The sequence below is a fragment of the Aegilops tauschii genome, chromosome 3 (assembly GCF_002575655.3).
Source record: "Aegilops tauschii subsp. strangulata cultivar AL8/78 chromosome 3, Aet v6.0, whole genome shotgun sequence".
Lineage (NCBI taxonomy): Eukaryota > Viridiplantae > Streptophyta > Magnoliopsida > Poales > Poaceae > Aegilops > Aegilops tauschii.
In genome coordinates, this window is record NC_053037.3 from 604360279 (window position 1) to 604378775 (window position 18497).

Here is an 18497-nt window from a genome sequence, read left to right on the forward strand (position 1 = left end):
AAAAAAAATGACATGTACAAACAGTAGGAACATCATAACTATGAAGTCACTCCTTGCCTAATACGAGGCATGGAACTACTCTGAAGCAACCTCTTTTTTTTCACTGCAAGACCCAGTCTTTCTCTTTTGTGACGCACCAACGAGAGATCCATATGGCAATATTAAAAGTGATCACGGTGATGTGAAAGGAAGAAAAAAATTATTAAAAGTGGTCATGGCGCTGTCATTGGCTCGTCATAACACGGTTGGACGGTTTATTTCAACATGCTGTCGTACAATCTGACTATTCTCATTTCTTGGAAATTTCCAGAGAAGACTCTGTCCTCGATGGAAACAAGCGTGTTATTTGTGTCCATTAGAGATTAGCTCGTTAATTCGGGAAGGCTTGCTGCCGAGCCTGTACAGGAATCACTCGTTTACATCTGTAGGGAAACAAAGGAGAAGCCAAGAATCCAGGTTAGTACTCTTTAACTGTTAATCAGCTTATTAGTTCCTTCCGTGAATTGCTCAGTTTAATACTAAATTTAGTTCATTGTACTCCGCGACTCTATGCCTAGGATATGATGGGTGATGCAGTGACCACCGTGACCAAGATTGTGGAAATTGTGATGAAGATCAAGAAGGCTGCAGACATGGTGAAGCAGAATGAGGATGTCTGCAAGCAAATACAAAGCCGCGTCGAGATACTCAGTAGTACGTTATCACAGTACCAGGATAACGAGGAGCTAATGGACAACTGGGGGGTGATGCGCACGCTTGAGGCGCTGGCCGATGTCCTTGGTGAGGCCTTGAAGCTCGTCACGGACTGCCAGGAGGCGGACACCAACTTCGTGTGCCTTTTCTACAACGCTGGGAACCTGTCCCAAGAGTTAATCAAGGTGGAGCAGCGTATATCCAATAAGAACATGGACGCGATGTTTGCCATCATGGCCTTCCTTTTACCGAAACCAACTACGCCAAGCAGTGTTCGTCCTACAGCCCAAGAGCGACAGGTATGATTTATTCAGAACATTTGTCATTTTTGCTTTGTTGCACGATACTAAAGTCTTCTAGAGCGCTGCACATTCCAATGGACAGACAAATGTTGTCATGTTGCCCAATGTAGAAAATGTAAAACCTACAATATTCGTTGTATTTATCTGACCATTGTGTAGGGTATATATAGAAGTACATGTGAGGGAGAGAGACTTGGAGTAGAGGGCAAGTCATACATGATTTAATATATTCTATCTCTAACTCCTATCTCTATCTACTTCTGGTGGAGCTCTTTGAGCACCGTGTCTTAATTTCTGGGGTGAAAACCTAGGTCTACCCTTTGTTGGTTGTACCTGGCAATGTGGCTCCTTAGTCGTTTCTTTGTTGAAGGCATTGTTCAGAGATTGGACAATCTCTAGGGTGAAAACCCTGGTTATGACTATGTGGTTAGACCAGGCGACGAAGGCGCTTGTGCGCTGTTACCTTCCTAGAGTCTACGTGTCGCCTTTGGTGGTGGTCTGATCATGCTGCTGCGAGTCTCTGATAGCTTCGGCGGGGTCTTTTTTTTCCTTTTTTTCTTTCTTTCTTTTTTATCTCTTTTTGGCTGTGTGCATCCTTAATGTCTGGACTATGTCTCGATATTATGTTGTTGCAGAGGCTGGGTGTAATTGGTATCATCCTGATATTAGTATTCCCTTTATCAAAAAAATCTCTATCTTAAACACATTTATATTCTAATACCCCCCCTCGGTCGTAACGGGAGTGAAGTAGACGATTACGACTGAATTTGAAGTCTTGCGCTTCCATCGTCTTCTCTACTGCGCCATCATCAACTGCGTCTCTGATGGGTCGGCACCTACGGCGGTGACTGCGTCCCCTTCTGGTGCCTTCCATGTTTCTCCTCTCTTCCCTCCCGTAGTCACAGCGGGAGTGGCGTGGACGCTAGTGACGACGCGGATGTAGTTGGCTGGAGTTGTTGCCGATGAGTTGTTGTAGACGTTGCCCTTGATGTCAATGTTGAGATAGCCGATCATGGTGGCCGTGGTCGAGGTAGTCGTGGTCAATGGTGTAGTCGTCGTGGATGATGTAGCCGCACAAAGCCGGAGGCGCAAAAAATTACGCTATGTTGTAGATAACGGAGTTGTAGTCGTGGACGATGCACCTTGCGGATGTCAGATGGTATCGTCGGCGATGAGTCCATCGCTTTTGCCAGGACCGAAGGAAACCCATCGAGCACACATCGGTTTTGCCAGAACCGTGTGACCGTCTTGGGGTTGTCACTATAGTGACGCCGTGTCAATGCAGTCGTGCCGTTGTGTATGACGCGGTCGATGCAATCATCGTGACGCGGTCATTGCCGTCATCAAGGTCGCGTTTTGCAGAAAAGTCTGTCAGAGGATGCTAGGTGTCCAACTTGTGGATAAGGCAGCGGCGGTGTGTTGACAAAGATGTTGGTGAAGACCATGTTGATGAAGACCTTGGTGATGAAGTGTCGGCGATGGTGTCGCAGCGGCGTGTCGACGATAATATGTCGCTTGAAGGCGTCCCTCGCGGCGATCAAGTGTCGATGCCGTGTCGCGCCGGAGAAGTCGATGAAGAATTGCATCGCTTTCCACACCGGCCTGGCGTGTGGATGATGCATGTGTTGTTGCTTCTCGTAGATGTGCTCGACGATTTTTTTCCTTGGGTGTGGTGTAGGAGTATAGCTTGATGTCATGGCGTGGAGTCAGGGCAGATCGATCGGTGAAGATGCAGAACGGTGGCTGGATGGTGGACGGCGTGCCGGCGCGTAGGAGGTCGATGGAGTCGGCTTGGTGAGATCGCGTCCGTGAGCGTGCCTCAAAGACGAAGATTGCGGGCCCTCCCGGGGTCCCGCGCTGCGAACCGGCTCGATGCAGCTCGGCTTGGGAGGTGTCGGTGTAGATACATATCGTTGACGTAGATGCATGCCGATGGCTTGTTGGCGTAGATGCGCGAGCCCGGCGCGGATGATGTGCACGGGTCGTCAATACGCGTAGTGCGCGGCACACAGCATGTGTCGTCGCTCAAGCTTGCATGCACTGGCTGGAACCATGTGGGTACCTACGGGAGTACATGGCTATAACACATGCATGTCCATATCTTGCACCCTATTTTTTTTTCGGGTGAAACTTTGTATTACTCAAGTGATAAGTCCACGGTCTGCATTACAAAGTTCAATGACCTCTGATAAACCAGAGTTAAGCCACACTACTGTTCTACTCTTGGTTCTAGCAAATTTTGCCAAAAAATCACTAACATTATTTTGACTACGATGAACATAATTGAATGTAGTATTACGGAGACTCCTCAGGTGCTTGATTTCCTTCACCATTGACGAGAAAATTGACCTATCAGTCGAATCATTTGTGATTATGTTCAAGGCCTCCCTTGAGTCCATTTCTACCTGAATAGGTAGCTCCGTTCTCTGAATTGCTAGCGAGAGACCCCCCATACATGCACTTAGTTCCGCCTCCAGTGCATTCCTGCAGGAAAAGAGCTCCCTGCATGATCTATATATGATCTGACCCTTGCTGTCTCGGAGGACCATACCAGCTCCTGCCTTCCCATCTAAAGACCAAGAGCCATCAACGTTGAGCTTTGACCAACCCTTCATAGGCAAAACCCATGCGACGTTGTGAGCAACAGACGGTATCACTTGCGGTTCGGGTAAACAATATGCGACAACCTGTTTACCTTTCAGAAGTTCCTCATCTGAATATTTGAGCGATATCAAGGAGTCCAAGTATCCCATCAAAAACCGTTTCGATGCCTCCATCGTAGGTGGCTCTTTGTTGTGTGTTAACTCATTTCAATTGTGCCACACCCGCCACAAACACATCAGCAGCATGCCCCTTTCTATTTCTGAAAGTGGATGGAGCACTTCCAGCAGCCATTCAGTGCCTGTGTTCTTTAGTTCCTCCCGTTTTGGTAGACTCCAAACGGTTGCCATACATTCCCACAACTGAACTGTCAGAGGACACTTACAAAGAGCATGGAAAGTGTCTTCCTCTTCCCTCACGCAAATTGGACAAGTCCCAGCCGTTTCTAAGTTGCGCTTGTTTTTGTTTTGCCACATTGGGAGGGAGTTCACCGCAACACGCCATGCAAAGTTTTTGACCGTAGGTGGCACAATGATTTTCCAAATGAGCTTCCAACAAGCCCAACGGCCATCCGGAGCAGCGCTTGACGATTCCGCAGTGCTTCTGTATGTTTCCTCAAAGGCTAAATCATATGCAGATTTCACAGAAATACTCTAGTTTTCGTCGGGCCCCAAGCCAGCACATCCTCCTCGAGCCGAGGTGATGCTCTTATTTTCAAGATTTCCTGTACATCGCATGGCAGAAATGCTTCTTGAAGTAAATTATAATTCCATGCACCATTGCGTTGCAGCAGCTGTGACACATATCTATATCTGCAAGTACCTTGAATTGATATAGGTCTGTAGGAGAAAGGTCTAGGGATCCAGGGGTCCCTCCAAATTCTGATATTGTTCCCATTCCCTACTCTCCATATTAGTCCTTCTTAAGAAGATCTAGGCCATGGCTGGTTGCAGTCCAAGTTGAAGAGGCATTCCCTGAGAAAACCGTATCCTCAAATTTACCATTGGGATAGTATTTGCTCTTAAGCGTCTGGCGCATAAACTTTCAGGCCGAGTCAACAATCTCCACGCCTGCCTGGCCAATAACGCCTGGTTAAACAAGCGGTAATCTCTGAATCCTGCACCACCTTTGATCTTCGGTCTTTGTAGCTTTTGCCAAGATTTCTAGTGTGTTTTACGTTGCCCTTTGCTTGCTCCCCAATAAAAAATCCTGACCATCTCCGTAAGATCATCGCAGACCGAAAAGGGCAGCTTGAAGACTGCCATGATGAAGACCGGGAGTGCCTCCGCAACCGACTTGATGAGAGTTTCTCTGCCTGGTTGTGCTAGATGCCCATCACCCCATTGCACTAATCTTTTCATAAGTTGTGCTTCTAGGTTTTGAAACCGACCTTTTGTCATTCTCCCATTAGGGGTTCAGCCCTAGGTATTTCTCTTCAAACCCTGCAACAATTACATTCAGAACCTCCCGGACGTCCTCCTGTGCATCAACTGGGCACATTTCTACAAACATAATCGAGCATTTATCATAGTTAAGAAGTTGGCCAGTGGCCTTTGCATACAGATCAAGGCAAGCTTTAACTTGTACGGCTTGAGCTCTCGAAGCCTCGAAGAACAGGAGTGTGTCATCTGCAAACAGGAGGTGAGATATGCCAGGGGCGCGTCGGCAGATCTTCACTGGTGCTATCAGTCCCATATCCACACGTTGTCGTAGGATTGCAGAAAGCCCATCAGCAACAAACGGAAACAAGAAAGGGGAAATTGGATCACCTTGCCGTAGTCCACACGACGGTGCAAATGAATCCAAGAGGGTTCCATTAAATCTTACCGAATATCTCACCGATGTGACACAAGTCATAATCCAGTCAATCCATCGATGATCAAAACCCAGCTTTTGCATCACTTGCCTCAAGAAGTTCCAATCTACCCGATCATATGCTTTTGACAGGTCTAGTTTGTATGCACAGAAGCTTCGTGTTGGATCTTTTTCTTGCTTGATATGATGAATGCACTCAAAAGCAATTAGTGCATTATCCGTTATCATCCTTCCAGACACAAAGGCACTTTGCTCAGGTGAGATAATACCATCCAACAGAGGCCTTAGTCTGTTCACTAGGCACTTAGACACCACCTTATAAATCACGTTACATAAGCTAATGGGTCTGAACTGGGAAAGTTTTGTGGGATTTGCAACTTTAGGAGTTAAGACAATAGAGGTGTCATTTACCCCCTCAGGCATCACACCCGAACTGAAAAACTCCTTAACTGCCTTGACAATATTAGCCTTCAACACACCCCAATTGCGCTGGAAAAATCTCGCTGGAAACCCGTCCGGACCTGGCGCCTTCAACGGTCCAATCTGAAAAAGAGCGTCCGAAATCTCCTTCTCTGAAAATTCTGCACAAAGTTTCTCATTATCTGCATATGTAATTACTGTGTGAAACAAGTCCACAACTTCAGACACATTTAGGCTCGGGTCCGCTGTGTACATATTTTTAAAATAGGAAGTGGCCAAATTACCCATAACGTCTTCATCTTTAAAAACAGTACCATTATCATCATGCAGCTCTCTAATTTTATTTTTCCTTGCTCTCCATACTGACTTGCTCTGGAAAAACATTGTGTTCCTATCTCCTTCCTTGAGCCACATTATCCGCGAGTGTTGTAGCCATAACATTTCTTCTTTATATAGCAGTTCATTGAGTTTGTCAGATACTCTCCGTATCTCCTGTCTATCAGCATTCATCCTCATCAGCTCTTCTAATTGAGAGCGTGACTTATTAATATCCCTAGTGACATTTCCAAACCTCCGGTTACTCCATGATTTGAGTGCTGTCATGGTAGATCTTAGTGCCTCATTTACTTTTCCCAGATTTTCCATAGTGCCAAAAGCATCCCATGTATTCCTTATAAAGTCCGGGAGCCCTGCATCTCGTTCCCAAAAAAATCTCATATCTCCTTGCCTTTGCTCGTGGGTTCTCCTGTTCAGCAGAAAGTTTCAGGAGAAGAGGCACATGATCAGAACAAGGAGAGGCCAGGTGATGTACCGAAGAGAATGCAAATAAATTCCTCCATTCATTGGTAGAAACTGCACGATCCAGGCGCACACGTACATTAGCAGCCGCTGCTCGCATATTATCATAGGTGTAAGGTACTCCAATGAAGCCCAGATCCATCAATTCACACGTCATGAGCACATCTTGAAAGGCCGCCATCTGAGGTTCAGGTCTGGAGTTCAGAGACATATGTTCAAAACTCCACAACGCCTCATTAAAGTCACCAACAACTAGCCACGGTAGGTCCGACACCTGCTTCAGCATTTGTAGCTTAGACCACATTACGTGCATGTTCTCTACTCGAGGCTCACCATAAACAGCCGTTAATCTCCATTCGTCACCTCCAGGCGGTGTAACCGAGATGTTAATGAAGCGATCATTAGTCCCCAGGACTGAAACCTGGTATGACTCATGCTAATACAAGGCAAGACCTCCGCTAAGCCCATTACTGTCAACTCCTTCAAACCCTTGAAGTCCCAGACGACCTCTAATCCTCTTCATTCTACTTGCTTTTTGCCTTGTTTCACACAAAAACACGAACATGGGGGAATGCGACTGCACAAGAGCCGCGATATCATGAAACTGTCCGGGGTCCCCCCCCCCCCGCAGTTCCAACTTAGTAGATTCATTGGGAACGGCGGTCCTCTGCCGAGGAGGCCGCCAGATCATTTGAAGAGCTATCTACTGCCACCCCATCTTCATTTCTCAGCTTTTTCCGATTTGCATTTTTTTGTGGAGTGCCAACCATATCTGTCGTTTCATCTGCCCGTGGTATCTGGAACTTGTCCACCATTATAGCCGTATTACCCGCAGGAACTATGACTCCACTGTTGGTAGATGACGAAGCCTTTGTCAAGGACAAGGCAGCTGAGTCCAACGCAGGCCTTTTCCCCAGGGGCACCATCTCATCTTTATTCCCTTCATGTCCCTGTATAGTTCCATCTATCTTCTGTCCAGCGGCTGTACTGATCGTGGTATTCGCATTGAAGCACCAACTCTGCGACCTCAGGTGATCGTTTTGAGCCCTGGACTCAGGATCTTCTTCCTCACTACGGTATGCTACATTATCTCTCCAGTTTTGGCGCTGTGCAGTTGCCCTTCCAGCACCTCGCCCTCTCCCATATGTATCTGCAGGATCATCTCTCGGGTTATGATTTCTACCTGACGCTCGGCCAGGTCCACGGCCCGGAGTTCTACCACGTCCTCCACGCCCCCTCCCAGGAGCTAGAATAAACGACCCCCATTCCATATTATCAGTATTGTGTTCACCGGTGCCGCATTCCTCATACCAATGCCCGAGTAGACCACAGTTGTAGCAGAACACCGGCAACTTCTCAAACTTAACCTGATAGAATTCAGTTTCCCCTGCTTTGGTAAAGCGCACAAATCTCGTGAGTTTTTTGTTGACATCAAGCCGCACTCTAGCTCTAATAAACTCTCCTACAAACCCATTAGGCAGTACAACCTGAAGCTCTAGCACTTCTCCAATACGTGCTGCCATTCCTTTCACGAAATTTTCACGCTTCAGTACCATATCAGGAAGCTTATGGATTTGACACCAAGTTTCAATTCTATCCAGTTTCACCGTCTCTGGTTTTTTGAAACCGTCATACTCTGCAATCACAAGCGCCATGCCCTTGAAGTCCCATGGTACTTGATGCATAGCTTTGTTCCAATCTGCCAGGCAATGAAATTGCACTGAAAACAAGTTGGAGTTAATTCTCCGCCAAATCACATCACGCGCTGGGTTCCAAGCAGCCTTCATGTCCGCGATCAGGGCACCCTGACCATATGATTTCTCTGTCAAAACCCTAGCGAGCGCAAGCCACTTGGGTCTCTCATCTGGCTCGTCAGCCTCATCCTCCCAAACTAAATTGTCTAGTTCATCTTCTTCCAGATGCAACCTCTCCAAGAGAATGCTCGGATCCGCTGCTTCCTTCCCTCCACTAGCACTTCCACCCACGGTCGAAGCCATTAGCAGGCTTCCGCAATTTTTTCCAAACCCTAGATGAGATCCGATCAGCGGCCGATCAGGAGGATCTCTTGATCGATGCGCGTGCCCGGTCTCAGGGGACAGGTGATCTGCGCCGTAGGACGATGTCCGTCGGCAGCAAAGACAGGAACCCACGGCGGCGGCGCACTGAGGGGACTGGAAAACCCTAGGTCGTAACCTTAGGGGACTTCATATCTTGCACCCTGTTGGTGTTGGAGTAGATGTGCTGTAGGACGGCAGGATCGACTGATGCTTGACGGTGCATGTGTACAAAGCTGCTGCTGACGATCAGGCGGGTCGTCGGGTCGATGAAGTTTGCGCCTGCGCATGTTCTGGCCGTCTGGGATGACATAGGTGCCGCCGGAGCCGTGGAGTCGTACACGTCTTGCCGACGCCGCCCAGATGCTGATTTTGTGCACGGAGCTCACGAGCTGCGGCTGGTTCGATGCGATCGGGTTGGATCCGACTAGTGCAGCCCCGATTTTGTTGTTGTTGTAGATCGGGTCGTATGGAGCCCTGCATGGCGTCGTCAGCTCTGCGCTGCCTCCGTGACTCGAAGCGGCTACCTAGTTGGGATCGCGCGTCATCGCCATCATACAGATCGTTTCACCGGAATTTGAAGGTCCTAAGATTTATTTTGTGGCTAAAAAGGAATTTAATCTATGGGAAGAAATTTAGAAATTGATTCTAATCCAAAGAACCGATCTCATTTGATCGGGTGCCGCACCCCTGGGGAGGAGATTGATCTCCCAGGGGGCGGCTGTTGCGGAAGCGGTGGTTGTCATCAGGATCAATGACGTTGGTCTAATGGCTCTGATACCATATAGAAAATATAGAACCTACGATATTTGTTGTATTGATCTGACCCTTGTGTAGGGTATATATAGAAGTACATGTCAGGGAGAGAGATTTGGAGTAGAGGGCAAGTCATGCATGATTTAGTATATTCTATCTCTAACTCCTATCTCTATCTTAAACACGTTTATATTCTAATACCCAAGTAACTCTCCTCCTGTCTAGTCCACACGACCCCATCCAGATATTTACTTACCTGTAGCGCAAAGGAATTATATGTTAGTTTATCATTCTCTTCAAGCGGAACGGAGGGCGACAATGGTCCAAATTGTGGGCAACACTCCATAGGCCAGGGTGGTAAAAACCATTTTCGAAAAATTTGTCCATGGTGACAATCAGAAGTGGATCAGTCAAACGAATGGCTGGTCCGAGATTAAGCTTCTAACCCCACCCCTTCAAGCTCTTTTATCATGCATTGTCAGTATTTCAAGTCGGATACCCCTCCCACCATTGAACACGGTAGAATGGCACGTATCTAATTATATGTATTCCCACGTCCCACCATACTTACGTGTGCCTTTAGAATTTTCAGGTTTCTCCTGTCGGCAGACAAGAGCCTTTTGAGCTCCAAGAAATGCAACCACCATTTCCGGTCCAACAGGTACCATATGTTTCTAAGTACGATAATATTATGATTGAGTACTATGTTTTGAAGCATATCTCCAGATTTGATACGGTGTACTACCTATATGTATAAGTAATAGTAATTCTTATGGTACCATGGAGCACACACATAAATGATATTACGTGTGGATATGATGCTTGAGACAGATGGGGAGACGAAAGCAAGATGGAGGTGATGGGGACGTTACTTACGACAAATGTGTATGTTTTTCCCCACTTGATGTACCTAGCTTATTGGAGAAAGATGGCTCCATTTTCTGTATAAAATGTTCATCTCATGGCAAACATTATTTCAAGACTAGTGATCAAAATACACGCAACATATGTACCACACATGCATATGCATTCAAACAACAGATGTTGGCATGATAGATGATACTGAATGTAACTCCTTGCATCATATATAGATATAAGCTATAGCATGATAGCGTCAAAGCCTACCAGTGTGTAATCCTCATAAACATACACAAAATACTACAGATCCCTTAACCATGTCCAAAGAAACTTAAGACTAGTACAAACTAGAGAAGAGGGATGCCCTTGAACAAACATAACTAAGGTGAAGGTGGTACAAAATTGAGGTAAGGCCGCCAGGGGAAGATATTGCAGTTTGGGCTCTTAACCATGATTCATTCAAAAGTTGTCACCCTTGCATGATACTACAATCTTCTAGAGCGCTCATTCGGATGGGAAGACAAATTGACATGTTAGTATGTTACCCAAGTATTTCTCCTGACTAGCCCACACGATCCCGTCAACATTATTAGTTTAACTATTCGGCAAGTAATTTTGTTTGATACACTGTTTCAGGCTTGCAGCACACACTTAAAATTCGGCATTTAACATTACAACTGGCAGATATAGTCAGAAATGCCCGTTGGGCCAAGTGTGCGTTGGGAAACATTTCATGGCTAGAATACATCGCCAATATGCAGATGTGGAACCACCCTCTTTAGTCTAAATTGCTGGGAGTAATTTTTCTGGGAGCAAATAAACAATAGTCGTAAAGACACCTCCTCCCACATCCATGGATTACACTTTGAGTTCCTCCATCGAAATCTTGGACAACGCAGCTCCCTTGTTGTACTGGCGGTCGGCTCCTAGAGGAGATGCACACGCTGCTAAGGCCCCCCCCCCCCCCCCCCCCCCCACACACACACACACACAGAGGCGCGCCTCTTCAATCATTTTCAGGAACACCCCTCCCACCATTGGACACAACAGAATGGAACATATCCTAATTACGACTTAAGAGTGGTAATATTTATTCCATGCCCCACCATACTTACATGTGCCTTCAGAATTTGCAGCTTTATCCTGACCGCAGAAAAGCGCCTTTGCAGTACCCAACAATACAACCACCAAATCCGCCCCTACAGGTACCATATATATTTCCTATGATTGACAAATATTATCTTTTGAATCATATTTAGAGTCGATATGGTGTACTGTATATATGAGTAACAGTAATTGTTTAATGGTGTCATGGAGTATATATGATGACATTATGTGTGGATATGATGCTTGAGGCAGATGTGGAGACAAAAACAAAATGAAGATGACGTGGATGTTCAGAGTGACAACTCATATGTATGTTTTGTTTCCCACTTGTTGTACCTTATTGCAAAAAGATGTTGGCAGTTCCTGGATAGAATATTCATCCTGCTAAATTTCGACACTCTCATGGCAAATATAGTTTCAAGACCAGTCATCAAAATAAATGCAATATATGTACTACACATACATACACAATCAAACAACAACCCAAATGATAAGTGTCACACGTGTGGCACGAAGCAACATGGTCCAAATGCTCTCATTACTATCCATTTTTCCACATCAAACAGATAACATCAGCGATTTTTTTTGCTTTTCCGAACTTAAAAATGTTTTATCTCTTAAATAAAAAATCTGATTAAAAATTCATATTCATCATTAAATCCGTCTCTTCAAGAACTTCAAAACTAGATCTCATATTGATATGTTTCGATGACTTCTTTTTTGGGGCCAAAAATTGCCATGATGTTACATTGAAGTTCCATAGTGTTTACATTAACGTTGTCATGATATGTTTCATCTATTTTTTTCTTCTAAATTTACTTTAATTTGTCATGTATTCAACTACTTTTCATGGAAAAATTTATTAATTGGCCATGGAAATTTTTTAGTAATGAACCACAGCAAATTTAATTCATGGATCACGGCAATTTTTACTAATTCATCATGGCAATTTTAGTTTATAGATCATGACAAATTTATTATTTTAACCATGGCAATTCTAGTATTTTGATCATGGAAATTATTTTTGTATGAACCAAGGCATATTTTAGTGCATGTATCATGGAAAATTAAAGTAATTCACCATGGCAATTTTAGTTTCTGGTTCATGACAAATTTGAGTCATTGACTATGCATTTTTAAAGTAATTGATGACGGATTTCTTTTTAATTATGAACCATGTCAAAATTATTTCATGGATCATGGCAAATTTTAGTAATTCTCTATGGCAAGTTTAGTTTCTTAATTTCCTTTATTATAACATGTCAAAATTTACTTTAAACGTAGAAGAAAAAGTAGTTGAAACATATCATGGCAATTTATGTGCAATAGAAATGGCAACTTTTAACCGCCAAAAAATATGGTCGAAACATATCGACATGAGATCTAGTTTCAATGTCCTCGTTGCGACGGATTTAATGGTGAAAACAGATTTTCAATCAGATTTTTCATTTAAGAAATAAAACATTATAAAGTTTGAAAACCCAAAAGATTTCCACTGACATCATCTGTTTTTGTCCCTATTTGCATGCATATGTGAAAAAAAATGACGTGTCACAATGGGTGGCTAGAAAGACGTGCGGCCGGAATTGCTTCATGCCACACGTGTGACACTTATCATGGCCCAACAACAAACATTGGCATGATATTGAACTTAACTTGGTATGTTATATAAAACATATATGCCCTTGAACAAAGATAGCTAAGGTGAAGATGGTACCAAATTTAGGTAAGACCGTGGGGAAAAGAGAATTACAGTCTAGGCACAAGTGCTGGCAAGTAGTCATGGAAAGGACTCACAGAAGGAAATCAGTCACAAATTGCATGATACCTCAGTGGCCAGCATGTGTATATGTATTATTTTTCTTTGCTTAGCTTTCATTTGCACATGATGAGCCCCAATGAGTACTTAGCCCACTGTAATCCATACATGTATCTGTAGTATGCTTTACATATTGTGAAGCTATATGTTATTACCCACCTCACATGGAATTCTATTTTTCTTTTAAGACTCGCTATTTTGCCGGAGTCAGGGCCGAAGCGCGGAAAGAGGTACGACGTTGTCCTTTTGTGTGTGTGTTTTTTGTACATGCAAGATAACTTGTGAAGCCAATCTTTCCTGCAGAATACTTGTAAAATGTTCTCTTCTGTTTTCTGAATGTATTAATTTGTTTGCAGTCTTACACAAGGGACATCCAATGGGACTCCTCAGTGGTATGAATAGGCTATGTCACAAACTCGAAATTTTGGCTGGTATGTCATGCATTTGGTATAGACAAGGATGCTAACATGTGGAAATCATTGCATATTAGGACGCTCTATGTTCGTGTTGTGCAATGGTGAAAAGGCGTACGGTACGATAGCTCCCCACGTACTCATTTGGTTGTATGTGTGAATAGTATCTTTATGATCTTAATATCATTTTTGAGCCGTTTATGCTACCTTATTACGTTCACTTATGTTATATAAATCGGCCACACTGTTAATGATGGTGAAGAATTACATTGTGCAGCCTGCTCGCAGACCGTCATCTGCCCCCATTGGTCAACAGAGGAGCCAACTATCCGCAAAAAAACAGAAGAGCCAACTACAACAAATAGCTGGAGTAGCTCTCGACATCGAAGAGGCAGCAGAGACTGTTCTTCAGAACACAGAGGCTTGCATTGAGATTGATAAACGTGTTAGTACAGTCAGTGCCCTCCTATCGAAGCTCGAGAACACAGATATGGTGGAGGAACAAGCGATGAAAGATGCCCTAAATAAGCTCCTTGAGATCTTCCGTCATGCCCACGCACTCGTCATGGCTTGCCAGAAAAGCGGCCTTGTCACCATGCTCTTCTGCAACCCGCCATGCATACTGTCCAAACAGCTAAGTGAAGTATTGGATCAATTGGTGCCTAACATCAACGCTTTGATTGCAGTCATTCTCAACAGCTGCAACGTCCGTGCCCGCAGGTACTACCAGTGGTGCCATTTGTTAATACAAGTACAGAATAGCCAGTGTCCTGTGGTTGAAGGGACTAGACATCAACCAAAAACAAGCAGAACGTAGTATATGTTTTAGAATTTCTTATATCTGAAACCTAGTGTGTGAGTTTTCAAACATGCTGGTGCACAAATTTTACTATAATTCATAAATATTAAAAAAAAACCAAGACCGACACATGGGCAGAGGTACATATGTTTTTCGGTGTAAAAATATACACCCATTATTTTTGCGTTGACTATCTAAGTATAATATACATATATGCATGAAGTAAACTAAAAGCTCTAGTAAATTTGTGATTTTTAGGGAAACTAGTCAATGTGTACGTGCAATGCTTAATTTGGAAGTATATTAAGTACATATGGATATTAAGTAGGATATTATTTGCATGTTATTATGTGATTAACACTATTTTCGCCATGAAATTAACTGCACGCTAAACGTGTTGAGCGCTCGACATTGAAGCAGTCTAGGTTGTTGGCTTGATATGATTTGATGGCCCAGATTATTTGGATCTGCCCCTTTGGGTCTTTTTATATTGGTATAGATAGATATGTACACCCATTAGCTGGTGGCTGGCTCCGCCACTGGACCGACGTCAGTTGTAAGACAATAAAAATCTGACAAGATGATCCAAAAACTAGGGATAACAGTTGGTCTTGCTCAATGATCCTACCAATCATCGCGCAAAAAAATTGATCCTAACAATAGGAAATCTGCTCTATACCAACCTTAGTCATTATCCATAATTTCTCAATTTACAGAAAAAGGCTTTCGCCCCGCTTTATATATAAATCAACGAACCACAAACATGCAAACCATACAACACCAACCCACAATGCACACACCAACCCACAACATCAACCCCAAGTGACCAAAGGATGAACAACAAGCACCACTACGGGGGAGACAGAGCCCTCGACTGTGAACTAGCCACTTCGAGGACCCAAGTTGACCGCCGACGCACATGAGCTCCAAGACGATGCCTTCAGGAAGGGTATGACGCCGGATCGCTGCCACCGCCCGATTCAAAGGATCAAGATTTTCACCCAGGGTAAATGGCGGACTAGGAGCAGCCGCAGCGACACTTTCAGGAAGAGGACGACACCTGCGGGCATCGCCACTATCGGTCTGACCACCACCAGACAAGGAATTCTCCCCAGCACACACGATCCACCTCCGTACGGAGGGCGACAAGTCACGAGAGACCTGCCACACTACGACCATGCACTGTTGAGCCCCTGCCACCCCGCCGCCCACACGACCAAGGCTGCCAGCTGGCTGTACCCGAGCTGCGAGAACCGCCCACGAATGCCGCAGCTCCCACCACAGAGTCGCCGCCCTGCATCCTGACACCTCATCGGCCATCAAAAGGGATGGGCCTCCACCACCAACAGACCCCTACACAACGAAGCCTCCAAGGGCCGGCACGCTGCCACCGCGCCAGGACTGGACTGGGGGCACCAGGTCGGGGAAAGGGAGAGGATGAGGAGCGGCGCAAACCTCGAACCGGCACCCCTGCCAGTGATGGGTGGCCTCACCACCCATCCCTCCTGCCTACCTCCCCTACATCGTCCCCTGCAAGGCCCGACCATGGCGGCTAGGATAGGAGCGCGAGGAGCACGCTCCGACCGTCCGCCAGCCGACGAGGGCGCCGGAGTGGCCAAGATCCGCCCCCGGAGATGAGCCGAGGAGGTGTCGTTTGCCCCGCCAGAACGGGCACGCAGGCGAAGTCAACCGCACTGCACGCCCGCCGGCGAGGCGCCACCCGCTGCCCACGCCCGGCCCCAGCCCGCCAGATCAGGCCAAGCCATGACCAGGCCACCACCGCAGCCACTGGCGCGAGTCCACCCCGTGAAGCCCACCGCCGCCACCAGGCCCTTGCAACCTCGTCACAAGAGCCCGCCGCCGCGCCACCGCTTCCCTCACTAGCGAGATGCACCGCCTGATGATATTGACTCGTGCCAACCGCCCCCGAGCGCGAAGTGTCCGCCGCCACCGGTGCCGGCGGGCTTTGCCCGTCAACGTGGCTCGACGGCGGCGAGGGAAGGAATGGAGGAAGGAGGCGTGGCCGGCGGCTAGGGTTTCCCCCCACCCCGATCGCCTAACATGAGCGACGCGGAGGGGGGTCATTCCCAGCCTCTTTCCGAAGAACTTTTCTCAATTCACAAACAACAATTGTCTACCTATATAAATATTACCTCTATTATTTTAAAATTTCATTTGGGGCATTGGCACAACTTATGGAATACAGAAGGTCATTAATCTTCTTATCTTCTATCTTTATTTAAGTATGTATTATTGAAAGTATGATAGATTGATCGAGTAATGACATTTAACATGACAAGTCTAATAGTTTTTAAAATTAAAAATCCAAGTTTGATGCGGTCCAAATATAAGATTGGTGCTGTCAAATAAAATGAAAACAGGAAACTGTGGTGAGGGGTGTCCCAATCCCTTGAATCTCCTCTCCATGTAAAAATGCTCAAAGACAATAATTTTCTCATTTGTCCTCCTGTGGTATGAATCTTGTTTCTCAATATTTCTGATATATCTTGAACACTAAACTTCACATCCCTACTGATTTTTTTTATTTTCTTGAATCTTATCCGCTAGCTATTTGTATTTTTTGTGTTTTGAAATAGATACAACCGTACCAGAAATGCCCGTGCACCACCCCGAGCAGCAACAAATATTCAACCAGCAAGGTAAAAACCAGCTTTGGCCATGTTGGTCCTATTGTGTTCGAAAAAACTAGGTCTTGATTGTTCAAACTATTGCGCATTCTTAAATTCTGATCAACTGCACTCCCCTCTTTCAGAAACACTTCCGGAGGTGTTGCGGCTTCACTGCATTCGGACATGATTCCAGTGGGTAGAGACTAATTATTGCTATTTGAAGTGTCGAAGCTGTCAGCATACTTGATATCTCTTATTGTTCTCACCACAGCAGTACTATCTGCAGCTTTGCTTAAAGATTGGAGGACAGCAAGTGGAATTGTGTAATTAGAGTCCGCCAAATAAATTGTGGGGATTTCATGGAATGATATAAGAGATAATTAAAGTACAATCTCTAGATCTCCCTCCTGCGGTAAAATGCCCATCACTCGAACATGAGCAAGGTATTTTCCGTAAGGAAAACAGCATATTTCCAGCAGTGAGTTGCACCATATATCAGTTAGAGTTCCTGTTAACTTCATTAGTTCCTTGGATTGGGATTTGGGACGAGCATGATTAAGTCACTGCGAACTGTACACACCTATCCTAACCTCTCTGTACCGCATACATAGTCCAATGCTTTCCTACTTTTCTACTTGGTGATACCCATGCTGCGACGGACCCTTGTAAACCGGTGGAAATCCACGAAAATTGTCTCTGAGGGACTGAATTTATCTCAGTTGCAGTACAGTAACCCTCTTACCAGAGTGGTTGCAGTCGCCTCCTAAGTACCAAAGCTCCGCCGTACATCACCGCGTAAGTGGTTGCAGTACGGCAACGCTCGCGCGACCGCCCTCCATCTCCCTTGTACTCTCCGGTCGCCAGCCGGCGACCTCCTCTCTCCGTCTCCCGCGCCAACGGCCTGCGCCATCGACAGAGCAATCCGGCGGGAGGAATCTTGGGATAGAGAATGCCCCCCGCTGGTGGGGCGGAGGAAGGAAGGAAGACGGCGGAGGGTTCCGGCGCGCCTGCGTTTTCGCTGCGATTTTGGGGATCTCTAGATGAGAAGAAGCGCTGTTTCTTTTCTTTTCTTTTTTTTTTCTTTTTTTGAGGCATTCGGTGTTTTTGTATTTTCTGTTCGGAGGAGAACAACGACGACGAAGCCCGTCAGGCATCAGGTGCAGCCCACAATAGCGGGAAGCTCAGTGAAATTTGTCGCTCGTTCCTTCTAGTAGTACCACATTCTTGTCTCAAAAAAAAAAGGAGTACCACATTAGAATTTCACTAAAAGAATAGTATTACCAATTCTAAAAAAATGACATCAGATTTTTAGGGACCTCGAGCGAACACTCTCGTGCATGTCGGATTCCGTGCACGAATAATAAAGCATCCACTTCCGCCCACCGCCTTCGAGCAAACTAAGAGTTGACGACAGTACACGGTTCGCTCACGA

The 18497-nt window shown here is 45.6% G+C and overlaps 1 protein-coding gene across 1 annotated transcript; it reads left to right on the forward strand.

Moving 5' to 3' along the window:
* The first annotated feature begins 304 nt into the window (after positions 1 to 304).
* LOC123497757 (uncharacterized) lies at positions 305 to 17593 on the forward strand. Its single transcript, XM_045234473.1, has 12 exons — positions 305 to 456; positions 558 to 992; positions 10032 to 10100; positions 10271 to 10324; positions 11434 to 11502; positions 11657 to 11713; positions 13412 to 13453; positions 13580 to 13615; positions 13714 to 13755; positions 13914 to 14356; positions 17033 to 17095; positions 17209 to 17593. Exons 2-12 carry the CDS (start codon positions 561 to 563, stop codon positions 17270 to 17272), a joined length of 1371 nt encoding a protein of 456 aa, XP_045090408.1. The 5' UTR covers positions 305 to 456; positions 558 to 560; the 3' UTR covers positions 17273 to 17593.
* The last annotated feature ends 904 nt before the right edge of the window (positions 17594 to 18497 follow it).

Excerpts from the sequence above, each read along its gene's own strand:
- LOC123497757 (XM_045234473.1), top strand. The coding sequence starts at position 561 with ATGATGGGTGATGCAGTGACCACCGTGACCAAGATTGTGGAAATTGTG. Across the intron at positions 13,616-13,713 it reads TCCAATGGGACTCCTCAGTG|GACGCTCTATGTTCGTGTTG; the intron begins GTATGAATAGGC and ends ATTGCATATTAG. Across the intron at positions 14,357-17,032 it reads TGCAACGTCCGTGCCCGCAG|ATACAACCGTACCAGAAATG; the intron begins GTACTACCAGTG and ends GTTTTGAAATAG.